General features: G+C 36.4%; 1 protein-coding gene across 1 annotated transcript in view; it reads left to right on the top strand.

The window, feature by feature from the left end:
* FRK (fyn related Src family tyrosine kinase) overlaps positions 1–17,576 on the top strand; it is a 48,106-nt gene that overhangs the window by 6,296 nt on the left and 24,234 nt on the right. The window contains exon 2 of the mRNA XM_053973000.1: positions 16,741–16,862. Coding sequence (XP_053828975.1) covers positions 16,741–16,862 — 122 coding nt within the window. The remainder of the gene's footprint in view (positions 1–16,740; positions 16,863–17,576) is intronic.

Below are 17,576 nucleotides of genomic sequence, written 5' to 3' on the forward strand. Positions count from 1 at the left end.
AAATAAAACCAAACCACAACATCTTGTCATTTGTTATCTGGAGGAGACTGACTCCTACCTCACAACAGCCTCCCTCCAGGTAGTTGCAGAGAACAATGAGATCAGCTCTGAGCCCTTTTTTCTCTAGACTAAACAACCCCAGATCCCTCAGCTGCTCCTCCTCCTTGTCCTCCAGACTCTTCCCCAGCTCCGCTGCCCTTTTCTGGACATGCTCCAGTACCTCAGTGTCCTTCTTGTAATGAAACAGTCTAAAACTGAACACAGTTCAGTTTTGGCACTGTACCAGTGCCAAGTACAGAGGGACAATCACTGCCCTGGTCCTGCTGGGCCACATTGTTGCTGATACAGGCCAGGATGCTATTGGCCTGGCATTGGCCGTCATTCATTCCACATGTTCATGCCAATGTTATGGACACAAGACTGCTGTGCTGAGGGAAGCAAATCCGTACAAATTCCTCGTAGATTGGGTCAAAGAAGATCATAGCAATTACTTTTAACTTTTGTCAGTTTCAAAAATATTTCTTATCTCTTATATCTTATGTATGTATTTCCCAGCTGGTGGAAACTGAGCCCCAGACCTAATCTATGAAACCTCACCAGTCAATTCCACAGTGAGCTTTTTAAACAACCATCTGAAAGCAGAAGTGTCTAGTAGGTTATTTTCGTCAATCTCCATAGTTCCTTCACCTTCTGTTACCTGATTCAGCTTTAACTGTTTCATACAGTGACTGAATTTCAGTTATTATATGTGAACAATAAAGATTTCACTGGGCTGACTTGTTTTAGACTTGCTGCAAAGTGAGGCTTTTGGGGTTTCATTGGTTCATGTGGGTCATTTTTCAAAGTGGTATTTACAGTCAAAATTTCTAGAGGATTTTTTTAAAGTGGAACCTTCAATTCTACTGAATACCTCAGAAAACTGAATGTAATCAGTTTTGTGTTTGTGTTCCCTCTCTTGTTTGTGGTTTGTGTTCCCTCTCTTGCTCTCATAGTTCCTTATTGTGTCACAGTACAAACTCCTGAGGACACCACCAGAACCACCACTAACCCTTGTACTGAAATGAACTTGTAAAAATTGGTCATTGCTTAACAGGACTACACAAAATTCTAGTAGTTTGTTTGCACATTCTTGGAATCTGCCAAGTACAAAAGTCATTCTTACATCTTTTTTTGGTAGAAAAGGTGTCCATCACCAAAATATGCATTTAGTACAAAACATTGAAAACCCTATATGTGAAATTCCATCTTTTCTTTCAATTGATATACTTTATCTATTGGGCGGGGGGTTGTGTGTGCATACATGTGTACACGCACACAATATAGAGAAAGTTAGTCAGACTGATATTTTTAAGATCATGCAATACAGCGTTGTGAGATGAGGTGTGTGTTGCTAAGCTAGATCATGGTTTTGATGTTTTTTGACATGGGAGTGCCTTTTTTGAATTGAAACAATGGAATACTGCAAAAAGATCATTAAATTAATAATTTAACTTCTTTAATGATGGTTAAGCATTCCAGTGCTGTCTTCATGCACATATCAAACTTTGACTTCATCTCTGCTTATTTCTTAAATATTCAAGGACTATACTGAACACAGAAGTATAAATGGTTTACCAAAATGTAAAATGACAATTTTTTTCAAGTGCTGGTACTATTTATACATCCATGTGCATATCCATGTTCAGAAAATGTGTCTCTGCTCAGAAAAGTGGAAAGAGTTATGGCATTGTAGATGAGCATGGAAACTTGTCTAATTAAGGTCACCCATTTTCTGGCAATGTGGCTTTCTTAATATATATGTCTTTGTCTATTCAAATTCTGAGAAATTAGGAAATTTTATCCTACCTTGTCTTTATTCAAAATGAGTGTATTATATATTATAATCATTACCTACTAGTTTTCATTACCCTATTACGAAGAATATGGCAATGAATCATGTGAACACAAAAAAAATGTCCTTAAAACACATCCTGCAGACACAGCTAGTTAGCTTTCCCTAAAGCTTAGTGGCCTTTACAGTGCCTTTTAGAGAAAAAAGGGAAAAAAAAAAAGGCCACGTAGTCGTCATAACAACTTGATACTCCTGTTTGGTGGGTTTTTTTCTGACTCAGTAGGAATAAGCATGTGTTTGAGTAATGTTGTTGATAAAAACATTGTCCAGGTATTGTACAATATTTCCTGATAGCTCTCTTTGATGGCTCTCTGCCCAGGACAATACAGAGCTGTGCAGAGCTGAGTGATCTCTGAGCAGGTTTAGAACTGAGAAATAGTAACCAACAGTTCAGCCAGGCTAAGTCCTAAAGCTGGGCTCATTTTAAACAAACTAGGTCAGGTATCTCTGTGAAGAATTATTTTGTCACATGTGAAAAGCACTGTTGGTTATAGAAGACTTTCTTTGTGTAAGATTCTATCTGTACTGAAGAGATTTAAGACATAAAAGCATAAGAGATACCCTATAAGGTCAAACCAATGGCTCTCTCTAGCCCCATTGCTTTCAGAAATGATTTTGTGAAAAGTGCACAAGCCCATCTGCTTTCTTTGGTCTCTTTGTGCTTCACCGCGAGCTGGAACTGTTGTATAAGCAAAGTCAAGGGTACATCACTGCCATGTCTAACTAAGGAGCTATTGTCAAGTCTTCTTAGCAAAACTATAGGTGTTGACACTGCACAACTCTTTTTTTTTTTTTTGTTGGTGGGCAAAGACCAAGCTATTAGGACAAAAAACAACCCCACAAAAAACCCTCTCCTCTCTGCAGAAAGTTTGATATTTCTAAACAAGTGTTTGGCTTTTTTTTTTTTTTTTTTTTCTTAGATTGTTGATTGCTTAGTCATGAGTGACACACAAAAAAAAAAAAAAAAAAAAAAAGGACATGCTGAAAATAAATAGGCACAAAAGGAATTGGTTGCACTGCACAGGTCCCTGTGACATTCAGGGACTAGTCCTTTATAGATCTCACCTATCTGCCCCATCTACACTAATGCCTCTAAGTCAACCCGGGCTGCAGGCATCAATGACTTTACCCTCACAAATTTATCCATCAATTAATTTTGCTCCCTAGTGCTAAACCCAGAATATGTCCTGTTATTATCCTAAAGACATTTTGTTTCAACGTGAGGCTATAACAGACATTGCAGATTTTCATACTGAGTGGCCTTCCAGCAGCATAGTTTAGATGACACAATATTTACCTGCACTTTAATTTTAAAAGAGGTTAGAAGAAAAAATATAATTCATCAGACTCAGGTGCTTTTCTGTAGTAAAATGTTTTGTTCTCTTTCAAGCTATGTAAGCAAGGTATGCATAGCAGAGAAAGAATATAATTTATTGCATGATATTTAAAAAAAAGGACAAAATTTTCAGTTATTTTTAAACAATACTATATAGGATAAATTTGAAGGTCCTTCTTTAAAACTTTAAACTTCTTTTTAAACTTTAAAAATAAGAGATTAAACTTCTTTATATAAGAAGTTTGTCCTTCATCAAAATTTTCTTAAATGTTGACATTCATGTTTTCAACTCACATCTATGTAAAGAAAACCATGAGTGTTATAAGAAACTAGAATGGAAATTTACATCTGTGCAGTTTTCAGTTCTCTAGACAGGCCTAGAAATCATCTGGAAATAGCTTTTTAGAAGATCAAAATATTGATAATGAAGAAGTATTACTTTTCTCTATCACTTAATCCACATAGAAATACCTATTTTTTTTCATGCTGGCACTAATCTTAATTAATAAAAACTGGAAAAACAAAGCTGTGATTTAAGTGATAAGTGATAGCTCCATAAAGGATTGCACTAATTGACGTTCCACTACTTCTGCGCAGACTACTCTATAATACTTTATATTATAAATTTATCTGCAGCAATGTCAGTAGGAATTTTTCCTTAGCTTTCTCTCACTAAATTAGATATATTTCTAGCTTAACATTTTTATTCCTGTATTTATAGCATAAAAATTTTGCAGCACGGCTTTTTAAACCTCACTGCAAAAGAAGAGGGAAAAAAAAGAAATCCAATACTCACATGTGGGAATGAATATGTAGCATGAATTTCAGAAATGTTGAGAACTTAACAACTCCAGTTTTCCTTTTGAAATTACTGATCTTTTCAGTTAGTGGAAGTCTCTGTAAGGGAACTTGGAAGGAGTCTTTACTCCTCTAAGGGTGTGTAGTGAAGGGAGCCATACACAAGAACATGCAGACAAACCTGAGGGGCACACGAGGAGGGTGGTGGTGATGAGGAGGAGCTGCTCAGTTGCATTGACAGAGAAGGGTATGTGCAGTGTGGGAATGTTTCTTTTTCAGGATTATCTGAGGACCTTGCCAACAAGGAAAGGGGGGGAGACAAACACATAGACACCAAAACTGACGAGTTAATGTTAACAAAGACAATAACAGACATAAACTCAGTCACACTAGCTGATGAGCTACCAGGAAATGACAGGCAAACTCAGACTATGCAACAGATAAGGATGTAAACCTGAGGGTTCAGGATGTTATCCCAGAATAACAACTTGATTATAATAATAATATTATTATTAATTTTCTGAATATGTGCAAGGAAAGAAAAGAGAAAATGAGATTGTGTTATTACAGAGCTAAAATGCTTGAAAAATCACCCAGAAACTTCCTGTGATGCTGACATAACATCATTACATTACATGGTATTGTAATCTCTTGCAAAACAAATCAGTGTGAGGGTCTTGGTCTGATAATACACACACTGATATGAAATTTGATGTGCTCCAGCTTTACTTCTGGAAGTCAAAGGTATCTTTATTATGTCACCCTTCACATCTGTCACCCTGAAAAGGTTAGTCTGAAAGGTTGGAGGCCCTTTATTTAAGTAATTCGTTGCCCCATGAAAGAACCATTCTGTCCTTTGGCTTAGAGTCACCTGAGGATGCCAGACTGCATAGTTCTTTATGAGTCCCTCTGGAAACAGAGTGTCCTGGTTGTCCTCCACTGAAAGCTGACCTGGCAGAGGACACAAGTCCACCAGACTGCTGGCAATAGTCGAGGTGTGAACCCAAGTCCAAGAGAACCCAAGTCCAAGAGAGAGCTCTGCACAAAATGGATGAAGATATCTGCTTTGCCACCAGTGTCTTGGGCAGGCACAGGGGCTTTGTGCTTCTCAGGGCTTCTGTATTATTTCTGTACTGAATTTCTCTGTGAGAAAAGACACTAATTTCCCTGGAAGGATTTTCTCAAGAAAATCAATTGAGTGCTTTTGGAAGCTGTAATGGTTTAAGTGAATGTATGATTGAAAATTTTCTTGTCTATTTCAGTTTCCGATGGTGTTAAATCAGTTAATGTTATTTGTGTTCTCTGTACCATGTTAACATTAAAGCTACCTCAATGTTTCTACTTTGTTCCTTGGTTATGAACAGCAGAATTATTGCTACTTTTACAGTATATTATATCAGTGTAGAAGTACAAATGTATACAGGTACTACTAACATTGATGCAAGATTTTACAATGCTATTTGAAAGACTCTATGCAGCAGATAGGGTCTCAATGTATTTTAAGTTTGGGGTTTTTTTAAAGAGGTGATTATATGGCTGTAGTTCACACCCCAAATCCTAAAGCAATGGATGTTAAAGACAGTGGTAGCCTTTCATTGACTCCAAATGCAAGTCGTTGTTTCAGAGCAAGCTTTAAATGCAATGGAACCCTTATTCAGGTGCAAAACTACAACAGAGAATAAACGTTGACAATTGATTTTAATCACTTAAATGGGACTTGTGTAATGAAAACATCACAAAAAGCAATACGATATCACTTTCACCTACTGTTTGTTTTCTCATATAGAAGAACTTCAGAGCAGATTAAATAATACAGCATGCAAATGACTAATATTTTGGAAAATGAATACAAATGCTAAAATTAATTACACAATAGCAAAACAGGGACTCACAAAATGAGATGAATTTATGGATATTTCAAACAATGAATGATATCAGATTGTGATTTGTTTCCTGTTGTGCAGTGAACCCAGTATTGGGTGATCTATGCTAAATTACGCAGCTCATGCCCTTGGCCTTATAATACTATTCCTATAGGAGAAGCAGTCCCTTCCAGTCATTACTGAGTGCAAGAGCGGCCAAAGGTGCAATGGTTTGTCATCCTGCAGCAGACTCAGAGCAAATCAATTTCCATGTTTCCAGCATGGTCAGCTGACATTATCAACTACTGAAAAATGAATGTAGTATCATTTGTAATCCCTTACAACAGGTGACAGTATGGTCATGGCCCACCGTGTCCTTGCAGGAAAGGTTTACACACAATGTGTCACAGAGTTTTAGTCTAATGCACACGTCATCTTGGTGTTTGTGTTGCAAGATAGTAAATTTGCTTTAGGCTGGAAGAAGAAATGCCTGCCATTGTGATGGGCTTAAACCAACTTACTCACTGTTGAATTTTCCTTATCTAAAAAATCCCACACAGTTACTTTACTGTAAAAGCCCGTGAATCCCTGACAGGCCCTTTATTTATCGGACTATTTAGAGTCCTATATTTAGGGTCCTTTATTTAGGGCACAGCTCATTATTTATTATGCTGAAAACAATGGCATAACACAAAACAAAGGTATTTCTTGGACCAAAACAGACTTTAGAGGCTCAGAGTCCTTTTTGACACATCTGTTGCCCTCTTCTCATGGGAAAGTAATCTCCTGCAGTTTCTTCATCTCTGCTTTAGTGATTTGTTAGTGGAGCCTGGGGTTCCTTTTGTGTCTCAGATACACATAAGGTCAGTCTGCCAGTGTAGGTGAGAGTTTTACATTTGCAGCCATTGGGATAGTGTGGAGTAAGCTACTGTTCAGTGTTACAGTCCAGTTGTCAGTGATTAGTAAATTGAAACCATCTGTTTTTAAAGACACCACACAATGAAAGTGTGGTGAATCTGCTCCTTCAGTCTAGAAGTATAAAGACTTTTTTCTGGCAATAACCTGCAAATTCCCATCTTGCTATGAAGAAATGATAGCAAAAGTAATGCCTAATTATGGTGGTAGGTTCATAGACAGTCCCCAAAATATTACCTCTGTTCAATAAAGTGCTATGTTTTCCATATGACAGTATTTAAGCATCTATGCACATTGTAAATTCCAGCAAGACAGTGACTATAATATATTAGAATCATAGGTTTAAATTGCCTTGTTTTAGCTAAAGGTCCCCTTTTACATGGATGAACGTATAACTTGTGTTCTAGTGCACATATTCATTATCAAATATGAATGGGACAAGAGAAAGGAAAAATGTCTCCTTTTGCCTGGAAGAAAGAAGCAGAGAGGTTTCTCAAGAATCCTTCATTTTAGCTTTATATGAAATCAAAATATGCCCTGAAATAATGTGAAGAGTATTGCTTGGTTTTGTCTTGTGTTCAGATAATGTAATCACTTCTGAACAAAATTAAAAGGAAAAAAATGGTTATATTTTGTTGGAACTTCTATTTGAAAATAGAAACAAAAAACCTTTAAATTTTAAAATTATTCAAATTGAGTACTTTCTCAAATTAAACTATAATATTTTGTTTAGAAAATAGATGGAGAAGTATAATTTAATTCTCTTTTCCTCTTTGCTTCTATGCCTCCTCTCATATCTCCTCTTATATTCTGCCATCTCACCAATAAAAATCTCTCAAGTCTAACATGAATTTAGTGTTTCTGGAAAAACACCAACCAGTGAGCTATATCTGCTGACAAGAACACTAGGAAAATGTTATCCAAAAGCCAAGAGCAAAATGGGATCTGTTATTTTCCAAAACTGTATTTCACACTGTAATGGTTATTCAAAGAAAAATCACAATGTTGATCTCGAAGTGTGGAAAATACAGCAAAACTTAGAGAGTGTTACGACAGTCACTTTCAAACATACAGACAGACTTTTAAAAACATAAACTAGTGTTGGTCTGTTGCTTTGATAGATCTCTGCTGCTTACGTGGTGTAGAAATGAGCCTTTATTTTACACAACTATTTTATATACCTCTATTCACCTGTTCTGTGTTTTTTTCTGTGGAAAGAAAAACAAACTTATTCCATCCACTGTGAAAAGACTCAGAAGCTCCAAGTCCCACACACAGCGTGCACAAGACAGTCTTCATTTTAGTTTGTGATAAGTTATTCAACAACAGGTTTCTGAGCAATATACATGACTCAGTTCTTTCCGTATGAAGCAAATTCATTGTAGTTGCCAAAGGTTAAGCGTGATACCTGACATAACTGTTCCTGAAAACCTGAATTTCTGGTTTCACTTGGAAGGAATTAGATTCTTATTGTGGTAAATAAGTAATCAGAACTGTGCCGAGTCACTGTACATAAACAGTTTAAATGTTTTTTTATTTCAATTCCAAGTCAGGTACTCTCTGCAATGTGTTAAGATCTCAGATGATTTACTTATGTAGACAGAGAAGGGCGTTATTATATAAATGTTTTTGCACAACCTCTCCTGGACTCACTTTTTGCTGATGGTACTTTGGTGAATGAGGTTTAAAGCAATGACTTCTAGACAATAAATATGTGATGAAAACTAATGTCAAATTATTCTTTTGTCAAGTACAAAAGTGAGTCGTGTGATGAACTAAGAAAGTGACAGAGAAAAGATCTGTGTAGAGCAATCCTCACAGTGAGAGTCAGTCTGTAAAATTGTTTCAAGAGATGTTCTGTAAAATTGTTTTCCCAAGTAGGACTGAAATGGCTGCCAAAGACCAGGCTCCCTGTGGGAGAAGGGTAAGATGAAAACCAGCATTTGCTGAGCAGTGCAGCAGCTCAGCAGCAGGCTACAGCCCTTGGGCACTGGATGCAGTCCTCAGCTTTGTCATTCTGTTCTCATCATTACCTAGTAACTCTGACTTTCTTCTCTCAATCCATCCACTTGCTAATATTCTATGGTCCTCTCAGCTTTGAATTTTTACTGTCCTGTTTTCTCCCTTCCTCCTGTAATGTCCTATGGCTTCCTTTACCATTAGCTTTAAATTCCTAACCTCTTAAATTTTGTACTTCCATATACCCTTCAGTATCCGATAATAAATGACAGTGAGAAACAGACAGAATTCAAAATGATCCCAGGCATGCCTATAGAAAGAAGTAAGGAGGAAGGGCTTTGCCTGAAACCCAATCTTAGGTTTTCTGGATTCTGCCCAATTAAAGTCTGTAAGCCCTAGAGAAATCCCTGACTTTTCACTATTTAGATTCTTAGGCCATTTATGGGAAGGTTTGTGTTTTTAAAAATGCTCTTGAAAGGAATCCTGCTGGCATGTTTCATCTTTATGATTTAACCAGACTAAAGATTTTTCTGGTTTTGTTTGGTTTTATCTCATATGTTTTGGGTTTCTTTTGGTTTTGTTGTTGTTTTGTGGGAGGTTTTTGTTGGTTTTTTGTTTTGTTTTGTTTTGTTGTTTTGTTTTATTTTTCCCTTGGAAACTGTCATCAGGTTCACTGTAGGCTATACAGGGAAAAATTGAAGCAGGCTGCCCTCATCTCCCACTCTCTTCTTCATGCACACCCCTCATCCTATGTAAAGCACATTTTTTTCTTATTTATGTTATATCTGAAAGGCTTTCATCTATGCAGTGATATTTCCTAATTTTTTGAAAAATCAGCTCTTGAAGCAATTCTATTACTTCATTAGTCTTATAATTAAAACAATATTTTCTATCAGAAGAGATTGTTTAGTTGCTTTTAATTTTTCCAGGCTTTATCTGATTGGGTGTGAATTTTCCAGTATTGATACCAGGCACAGGTGAGATACAGGCTGCCTCTTTCTCTACCTGAAAGCAAAAAAAGTGTCTCAGAACAATACAAGAAATCTTTTCTTCATGTACTTTGCAAAAAGGGCTTGATATTTAGTAGGGAAGATCGCTGCACCATAAGTGTGTTCTTTTTTGCTATCTAAGAAAACTTTGCTTCAAAATGACCAAGGCTTTGAAAATAAAATTATATTTTTTATGTAGTAACTGAACATATTATTAAAATTTGACAGTCACGTTAACTATTTTTGATATTTTGGGAAAACCCAAAGTGCTTGGAACCTTCCTGTCAGCATAGAGAGGACTTGCTAGTGGCTCCCTTGGTGGACTTCTGCCCCTGTTTCTGCACTATTCTTTACCCACAGCAGACTGCAAACATGGCATGGGTTAAAAGCTGGTTCAGCAGCCTTCTTTGTCCTGCATGGATGACAACAGGGAAGAGTGGTGCACACAAGCCTGTTCAGGTTTCCATGTGCTGAGTAAGGGCAGTGGTCACAAGGTGGTCATATGATGAAAGTAGTTGAATGAGACCCTGGAGGATCTCTCTGTCTCTTTGTCTCTTTAGCTTTCCATGCATCTCTCCTTGTCTTCTGTGGCACAGAGGTTAGTGCCTATTGCTGTCCAAATAAACCACTACATACTGCAAAATGTTAAATTCCTGAAAGGCAGGCCCTTGGACTTTTCAAGTTGGACATCCAAAATTAGTAGAAAATACTCATAGTATTTTCATATTGCCTTAGTCCCTTTCTGGGCTGTTTCTCCAGTGCAGAAAATATATTACAAGGACAAGAGCCACAAAAAGAATTTAATGAATGTTTGTACAGCATTTGGATATTACAATAATGAACACTGTAATAGAGGCTGCTAGGAAAGAAGCCATTCATGTAATTTTGTAACTGGCATGGAGAGCAGATGCTAAACAAACTAAATTGTTTAAAACAGTATCTATGCAATGACAAAACAAAATAGAGGGTAACTATTCAGTGAGCAGCAGTAGCTATGCACTACCACAAGCAGCATTCATTTTAACACTGTAGGGGAGCACTGGATATGACCATGTAATTAAAGATGGTATCACAGTGGATCTTCTGAAAATGGCTGAGTGGATGCCATGAAAGCAATATTAATATTATCATCTCCTAACTTTGAAGTACGTCAGTGTGCAGTTACAGCTTTCTATGACAGTAGATTTTGAGGCATTTTAAATGTAAACTTCATATGCTGTTGGTGATTTTCTATATTTGTTTTAGTTCTTACACAAGCTTTCTTCATTCTAGAAGAAACTGGGTTTCAGTATAGAGAGTATCTGGGTGTGGTTTTTTTTTTTTTTTTTTTTTTGGTAGGTTTTTTTTTTTTTTTTGTAGTTTTTTTTTTCCTTCACCCAAGAATTTTGCTCTAAATGCAGTAATCTTTGCTTTTATCAGTCAAAGAAACCTATTCTTTTCAGCCTAGTACTACAGACCCAGTTAACACACTTGAGTTAATCTTCTGGAAGGCCAGATAACCTTTTTGTCAGCACCATTTGTTCCCTAATGGAGACTTCTGGTTGAGAACTACAGGAATCTCAAAAAACCCTCTCAGCTGTTGACATTTAGCAGCCTCAAGAGATTTACCCCAACATGAGAAAGTAAGTCCCAGTTGTAAGCACTTAGGAAAAGTGAGAAGCAAGATGCCCTTATGCCACAAAGTGCCGATCCAGGATAGGATTGTGCTGTTCATTTTAGCATCTTCAGTAATTTTTGAAAATAAAGGTTATGTGACTTATTTGGTGTTATTCATTCTGTTGTTTCTCCTTGCTATTTTCAGCAATTTTTGTCCCCTTTCCTCCCTCCTCATTCCTGTTTTAACGATCACAGCTTCTATATGTGGTTGGACCTTACTGCTGACTCAGCCCTCAGGGCTTTTGCTTTTAACTGGACATTAACAAAATTAGGAGTATGTCACAGACCTCTGCTTTTAACCTTATCTTACCTCCAGTGACCTGCAACTTCAATGAAAAACTAAAATAATCTTCCCATATCCCAGCTACAACTACTTATTAAAGGAAATTTGGTGACTTCAGATATGACATTGTGGAGTTTATTCTGACTTTTCTCCGGTATATATTAAATCTAAATAATGGTAGAGGATAAAAGTGGGAAACTGGTGAGCCTTAAAGGAAATGGGTGAAAAACTTCTGCATCATTTTCTCTGCTCGTTTTCAGTGGGAATAACAAAAAAGCATTGAGGGATCTGCTGGGATTTCCAAGAAAGTTAAAGACTGCAATGTTATTTCAGGGTCAGTGTTTAGCTTGGTCATAAGCATCGTACCCATGTCCCAAAGAGGGATGCTAACAGAGTCCTTAATCATAAATTTAGAGTTTCTGTTGGAATACAATTGTGAAGCAGCTGCCCAAGGAGTGACATGTCCAAAGAAATATTTTGTCTGGCCCATGAGAGGAGTGCTTTGGCTAAGGCTCAGCACACACCTTGCATTAGAGTCAGGATTCAGCATGTTAGGGATTCAGAAGAGACCAAGAAGAGAGGTTGAATGTAGGGAGGTGTGGGGTCTGTGAAAAGGGTATCCAAGGAATGACAGGCTGCCAAAAAAATATTTCCCCTGAGAGCATTTTCATCTGGACCATGTCTGAGAATCCTTTTTTTGGGAGGGGATTAGTTCTGAGTGTTGGATAGAGTTAATCTCAGGACAGAAAAAGCCCATAGTTCCAAGATTAGTTGAGATCTTCTGTAAAATCTTCAGTCTCTATCTCAGATAAATGCATTGCACAGATTTGATCAGAGGGGGATTTTGTATTAATGAGAAGGAAAAAAACTCATTTGCATACTCTTTCTTTTTGTTATGGGAATATTTGTGAATTTTGTTTTTTCCACTGGGGCTTTTGTCATTTTCTAGGCATGTTACCAGGCACTGGAAATGTTGCTAGTAATATAGCATTGGAGAGCTATGCCTCCACATTTTTCTTTGCTTTAGCTCTTGGCCCATGTTACTCCTCTTCTGCTGTCCAGTTTGAAAGTTCCTGCCATATCTTCCTGCTATAGGAAGTGTAGGAGTGACTACTTTTAATTTAGCAGATTTTTATGTAGCAAAGCACATGGAGACAGAAAGCAAAGCCAGGTAAATGGGGCTTTGACCTTCAGATGGAGATCAGTAGAGCATTGCACCATGGAGGATAGAAAGCTTCTCAGGAAAGGCAGTGGTGGAGCCAGGTAGCACTACCAACTTCCCTTGAGTTCATGACTCCATCTTAACTCAAATTGGGCTGAACAGGTAGGCAGGAATGAGTGTAAGGTGGTGCGATCTCTGTTTCTTAAAAAAATTGCCCTTCAAGTATAAACACCAGCATTCAGAAAGATGAAGATTTCCTTTTTTGGACAAAGGTCTTTAGAGGTCTCAGCAGTAATACTGTCACAGTAAGGGAACATGCCATGACAAAACCTGCTATGATCCATGATGTGATATGGTGATGATAAACATGCTAGTGGAACTGATGGCCAAAACAGAAGTGATTACTACACTCTCAATAACCATGAAAATCTCACTGGTATTCCCATATTGAGCATCATCTGCAACAAGTGAGGACTGTGTTTGTTATGGACCTATATGAAGGCCATGTTTTCCGGCTCCAAAGTTGTCCTATATGTGATGGCCAAAATGACCTGGAAGTACCCTGGAATTTTTAATGAACATATTCCCAATAGTGATGAATGATGGTGTAAGCAAGGGATTTAGAGGAAGCTGCTAGAAACAATCCCCAAAAAACAGATCTGGCATCCTACACTTAAAAGAGAGTTGGGGTGTTGGATGCAGTGTTGGCCAGTGTTAGCATGTTCCTGGGTCTTGCTGACAGAAGAGCACTATTGCTATGCTAGCCAGACAGCTCCTGCTGGAAATGGGAAATTGTGTCTAGTTCTGAATGCACTCATTTGTGCCATACCTGGTTATCTACTGATCCAGCACCAACAGTTATGACCCAATGTGGCCTGGCTGTGAGCTGAAGTTCAGGCTGATACTGTGCAAGAATTGCTAATTCAAACTTCTGGACTGTCTGGTGCCAATACACTGCACTGAATTCAGAGAAGTTACTTAACTAGCTCAATGGATAGTGCTTCATGTTTAGTTCTTGTTTGCCAAGTGTTCTGTTAAAACTTTCATCTGTCTTTGAGCTATAAAACATGACTAGATTTACTGAGGATTGGGTGTTGTTTTGGTCTGACCTTCCTATCCTGCAGAGCAATATCTTGTAGTGAGCAATTACTTTGATTCATTATTACTTTTTAGAGCACTTTTCCCTCTAATATATACACTTTTGGATGAAGTAAAATATTAAGCCTTTTGAGCAGAAGTTCAATTGCTAGAAATCAAAATAAGCTCTTCACGCTTTATAAAAGGAATTTAAACTTCCATTACACTGAAAATAGTACTTTAAATTCAGATGTGCTTTAGTTAAAAAAAAAAGTGAATAGCAAATTAAATTATTTGCTTTGAAGTTAAGAGATTGTTTTTTTCACATTCAGTATTACTTTTGGTACTTTATAATTATTATTGCAAACCAAATGGCTTTGAACTAAGAATCAAATATTCAAGTGCTATTAAAATTAATTTTCCCTGTATTTTTCTGAAACAGTTTAATCAGATCATATAAAGTCAGGCAAATGAGGTGATACACAATATGTATCCACTTTTCACTCTCCATAATAATTGCTCCAGTTACACTTACCTCCTCTAGTACCATTGCTCTAATTATATTATTTTGCAAGTTAGGATCTTTTTAACTGCTAGGCTTATCTGGAGTCAGAACCTACATATTATATACCCTCTATATAACCTTTAATGCTAATTTCATATTGTTTTAAGTGAAGTTTTTCCAACCTAATAAAAATAAGCATATAAGCTGAAATGTTTTGAAATCAAAGAAGCAGATACTTATGCTAAATGTGATGCACTTACGTGCATATTGTTTTCTCAAATCATGGTTTATATTGTAGACATGGTTTTACATACACAGAGTAATAGTATATTAATTTATATATTCAAAATACTAACCAATAGTTTCAAACCAACAGTTTCCTCTAGTTGCATAGGTTGTATTACTGCTCAAGTTTTCAGATTTAGAAGTTTGAGTTACTAACAGTGTATGTTCAAATGTTGAGTCACATAAAGAGTATATTTTGACTGTGGCTATGAAATCCAGTCTTGCTAACAATGCACTGGAAGCTCTTTTGGGTTTGGTACAAAATTAAATTATTTTGAAAAGGTACTACCCTTGTAACCCAAGAAGAAAGGAGACAAAAAATTAAGCGCTCTTCATATACACTCTAATGAGGATTAGTCACTTTGAATATGATTGAGTGATAGCTAATACTTCAAAGGGAAAAATATTTTTTTTTTGGGCTCATATAGTTTGTTAGATTTCAGATGTTACTCTCAGAGCAGGTATATTTAGAAATTTCAGAAAGATTCTAATTTAGATTTTAGGGCAGACAGATTTTCTTTGAGACTTGAATACAGTTGAACTTGGACTCTCCTTCCTTTGACAAGAACCTTAGTCAAGGATTCAAACATTTATTGATGACTTAGTTTTCTGTAGTCTAATGAATGAATTAATTAAATTAATTAGTTGAGTTAATGAACACATTTAACTAATTAAAATTACTTCTAACACATTACAGCTTTCTAGTGAGATTACTTTGCTTGCCAAATATGTATCAAGACCTATTTTATCCAAATCATCTTCAACTCAGCGGACAGGAATATGGTTTGGAAAAATCTGTCTTTAATTTTCTTTTGTTAATAAAGCATATTCAGCATGGGCTAGTGCTGTCTGTATTTGCCTCTTTTTATTTCCTCTTTGTTAATACAAACCCATTTATCAGTCCTCATGCTTGATCAGCTAAGGCATCACCCAGTATTCTCATTTATTTCCTCCATTCCTCTTGATGACTACAAACCTTGCAGATACTAAAATAGTTTGTTGATGACTCTGTCTGTACTTTTCACTAGTAATTTACAAATCAAGTAGGCAACTTACTTGTGGTGCATTAATTTATATTTGAAGTTTGTATAATAGTTTTAGCTATGATTAATTTAAAAGGAGTTCTCCTATGAGCTTATGGCATCTTTCTGATACCTATTTATCATCACTTGCTTCAAGTAAGAGGTGGAGCTAATCTTGGAAAGAGCTTTGCATGTTTGCTGGAAGGAAGCTGAACACCACCCCAGCTGAAAATGCTGACCCATCTCCGTTTTATTTCTCTTTAATTTAGACTCAGCACAAAGCTACGAGAGACCTAAATCCTATCTTCAGAGGAGCAAATTAAAATTATTGCTTGAACAAGCCTTTGTGAACTACAGGGTTTACCGAGGAAAAATGTTTTAAAAGCCATAGATCTGAGTAGATTTTCACAGAACACAGGTGTGGAGATATTTGTAGAGACTTGAGAGATAGACTGGTTTTGTTTGTCAAAAAGCAGCAAAGCTGAAAAATTGCCAGTAACTCGTTTGAGGTATTGACATGGCAGTGGAATGGGGAAGCAGGGTGATTTACGCCTTGGAACCTGAGAGCCCTTCTGTAGTTTGAGAGATCTTTTGCCTTTTAAGATGTTGGGTTGTTAGCACACACCTGCACCTCTACTTAGTTCAAGTGGCATCAGTGGGCTTGGCATCAGTTTCTGCCTTTGTAGCCTTGGCAAATTTTCTTGGTGATTTTTTTTCTGGAACAAGGCCAGTCTGTCTCTTCTGAATGCTTGTTGCCTTGAAAGCAGTAAGACTTTTCATCAGCAATAAAATCCAGATTTCACTCAAATGTGTAAGCGATGTTTTCTAGCAATAAATTTGTTCTGTAGTTCTTGTTGGCTTTTTTCCTCCCGTACTATTGACATTTAATTAACATAGCACAGATTATCTCTTAGTAAATATGCAGCATGTTTACAAAAGCTAAACTGTCTTCCTGGTATGTTTCACTGAGTGGTAAAATTAATGGTTTTTATTTGTTCAGATGGTTCTTTGGCCCAACCAAACGAGCAGATGCCGAGAGACAACTGTTGTACACTGAAAACAAGGAAGGAGCCTTCCTAATCCGAGAAAGCGAAAGTCTAAAAGGCGAATACTCACTCTCAGGTATATGCTAGTTTTTCATCTGAAGCAATGTTTTAAAATTTTTTCTGGTGGTCTGGGCTTTTTTATCTTTGAGAACAATAAACTGTGGGCATAAAAATTAAATTAAATTAATAATGGATTTTTTTTCCCCCAGGAGATATATAAGGAAAACTTGGCAAAAGTAATTTGAGTTTATATTTTATAAACTTTGTTTATCAATATACTAAGAACAGAAATTAACTTTTTTATGCTTAGTACTTCCAGTGTTCTAGCTACCTTAATATAGATAGTATTTTCATGACCAAAGCATAAAAAATTACATTAAAATTGTACACTACAGCTCTAATTAGTACACAAAACAAAAATAAAAATAAAAGCATGTTGACAGATATCTGCAATTTAAGAAAAGGAGATTTCTGTTAAAGCTCACATTTAGGTTTATATTTATTTGTTTTCAGGGAGAAAATCATAGGGAGGTCATCAAAGCTGTGCTTTAGAATCAGTGATGTTTCATTGAAAATTTCACTGTAAACATCAGCAAAAATAGATTTTAAAAATAAAAATAATTTAATTTTGTACCAAAAAATAGATGATGATGCATTTTGAAATTTATTTAAGTGCTTTATTTGAATCTGAATGATTATCAAATTAGGACACTTATTTGTTAATAATTTTACTCACATTTAAGTACTTAATTTTGTTTTCATTCTGTAGGTATTTGCCATTTTAGATAGT

This window comes from Vidua macroura, chromosome 3 (genome assembly GCF_024509145.1).
Source record: "Vidua macroura isolate BioBank_ID:100142 chromosome 3, ASM2450914v1, whole genome shotgun sequence".
In the NCBI taxonomy this organism is placed as follows: domain Eukaryota; kingdom Metazoa; phylum Chordata; class Aves; order Passeriformes; family Viduidae; genus Vidua; species Vidua macroura.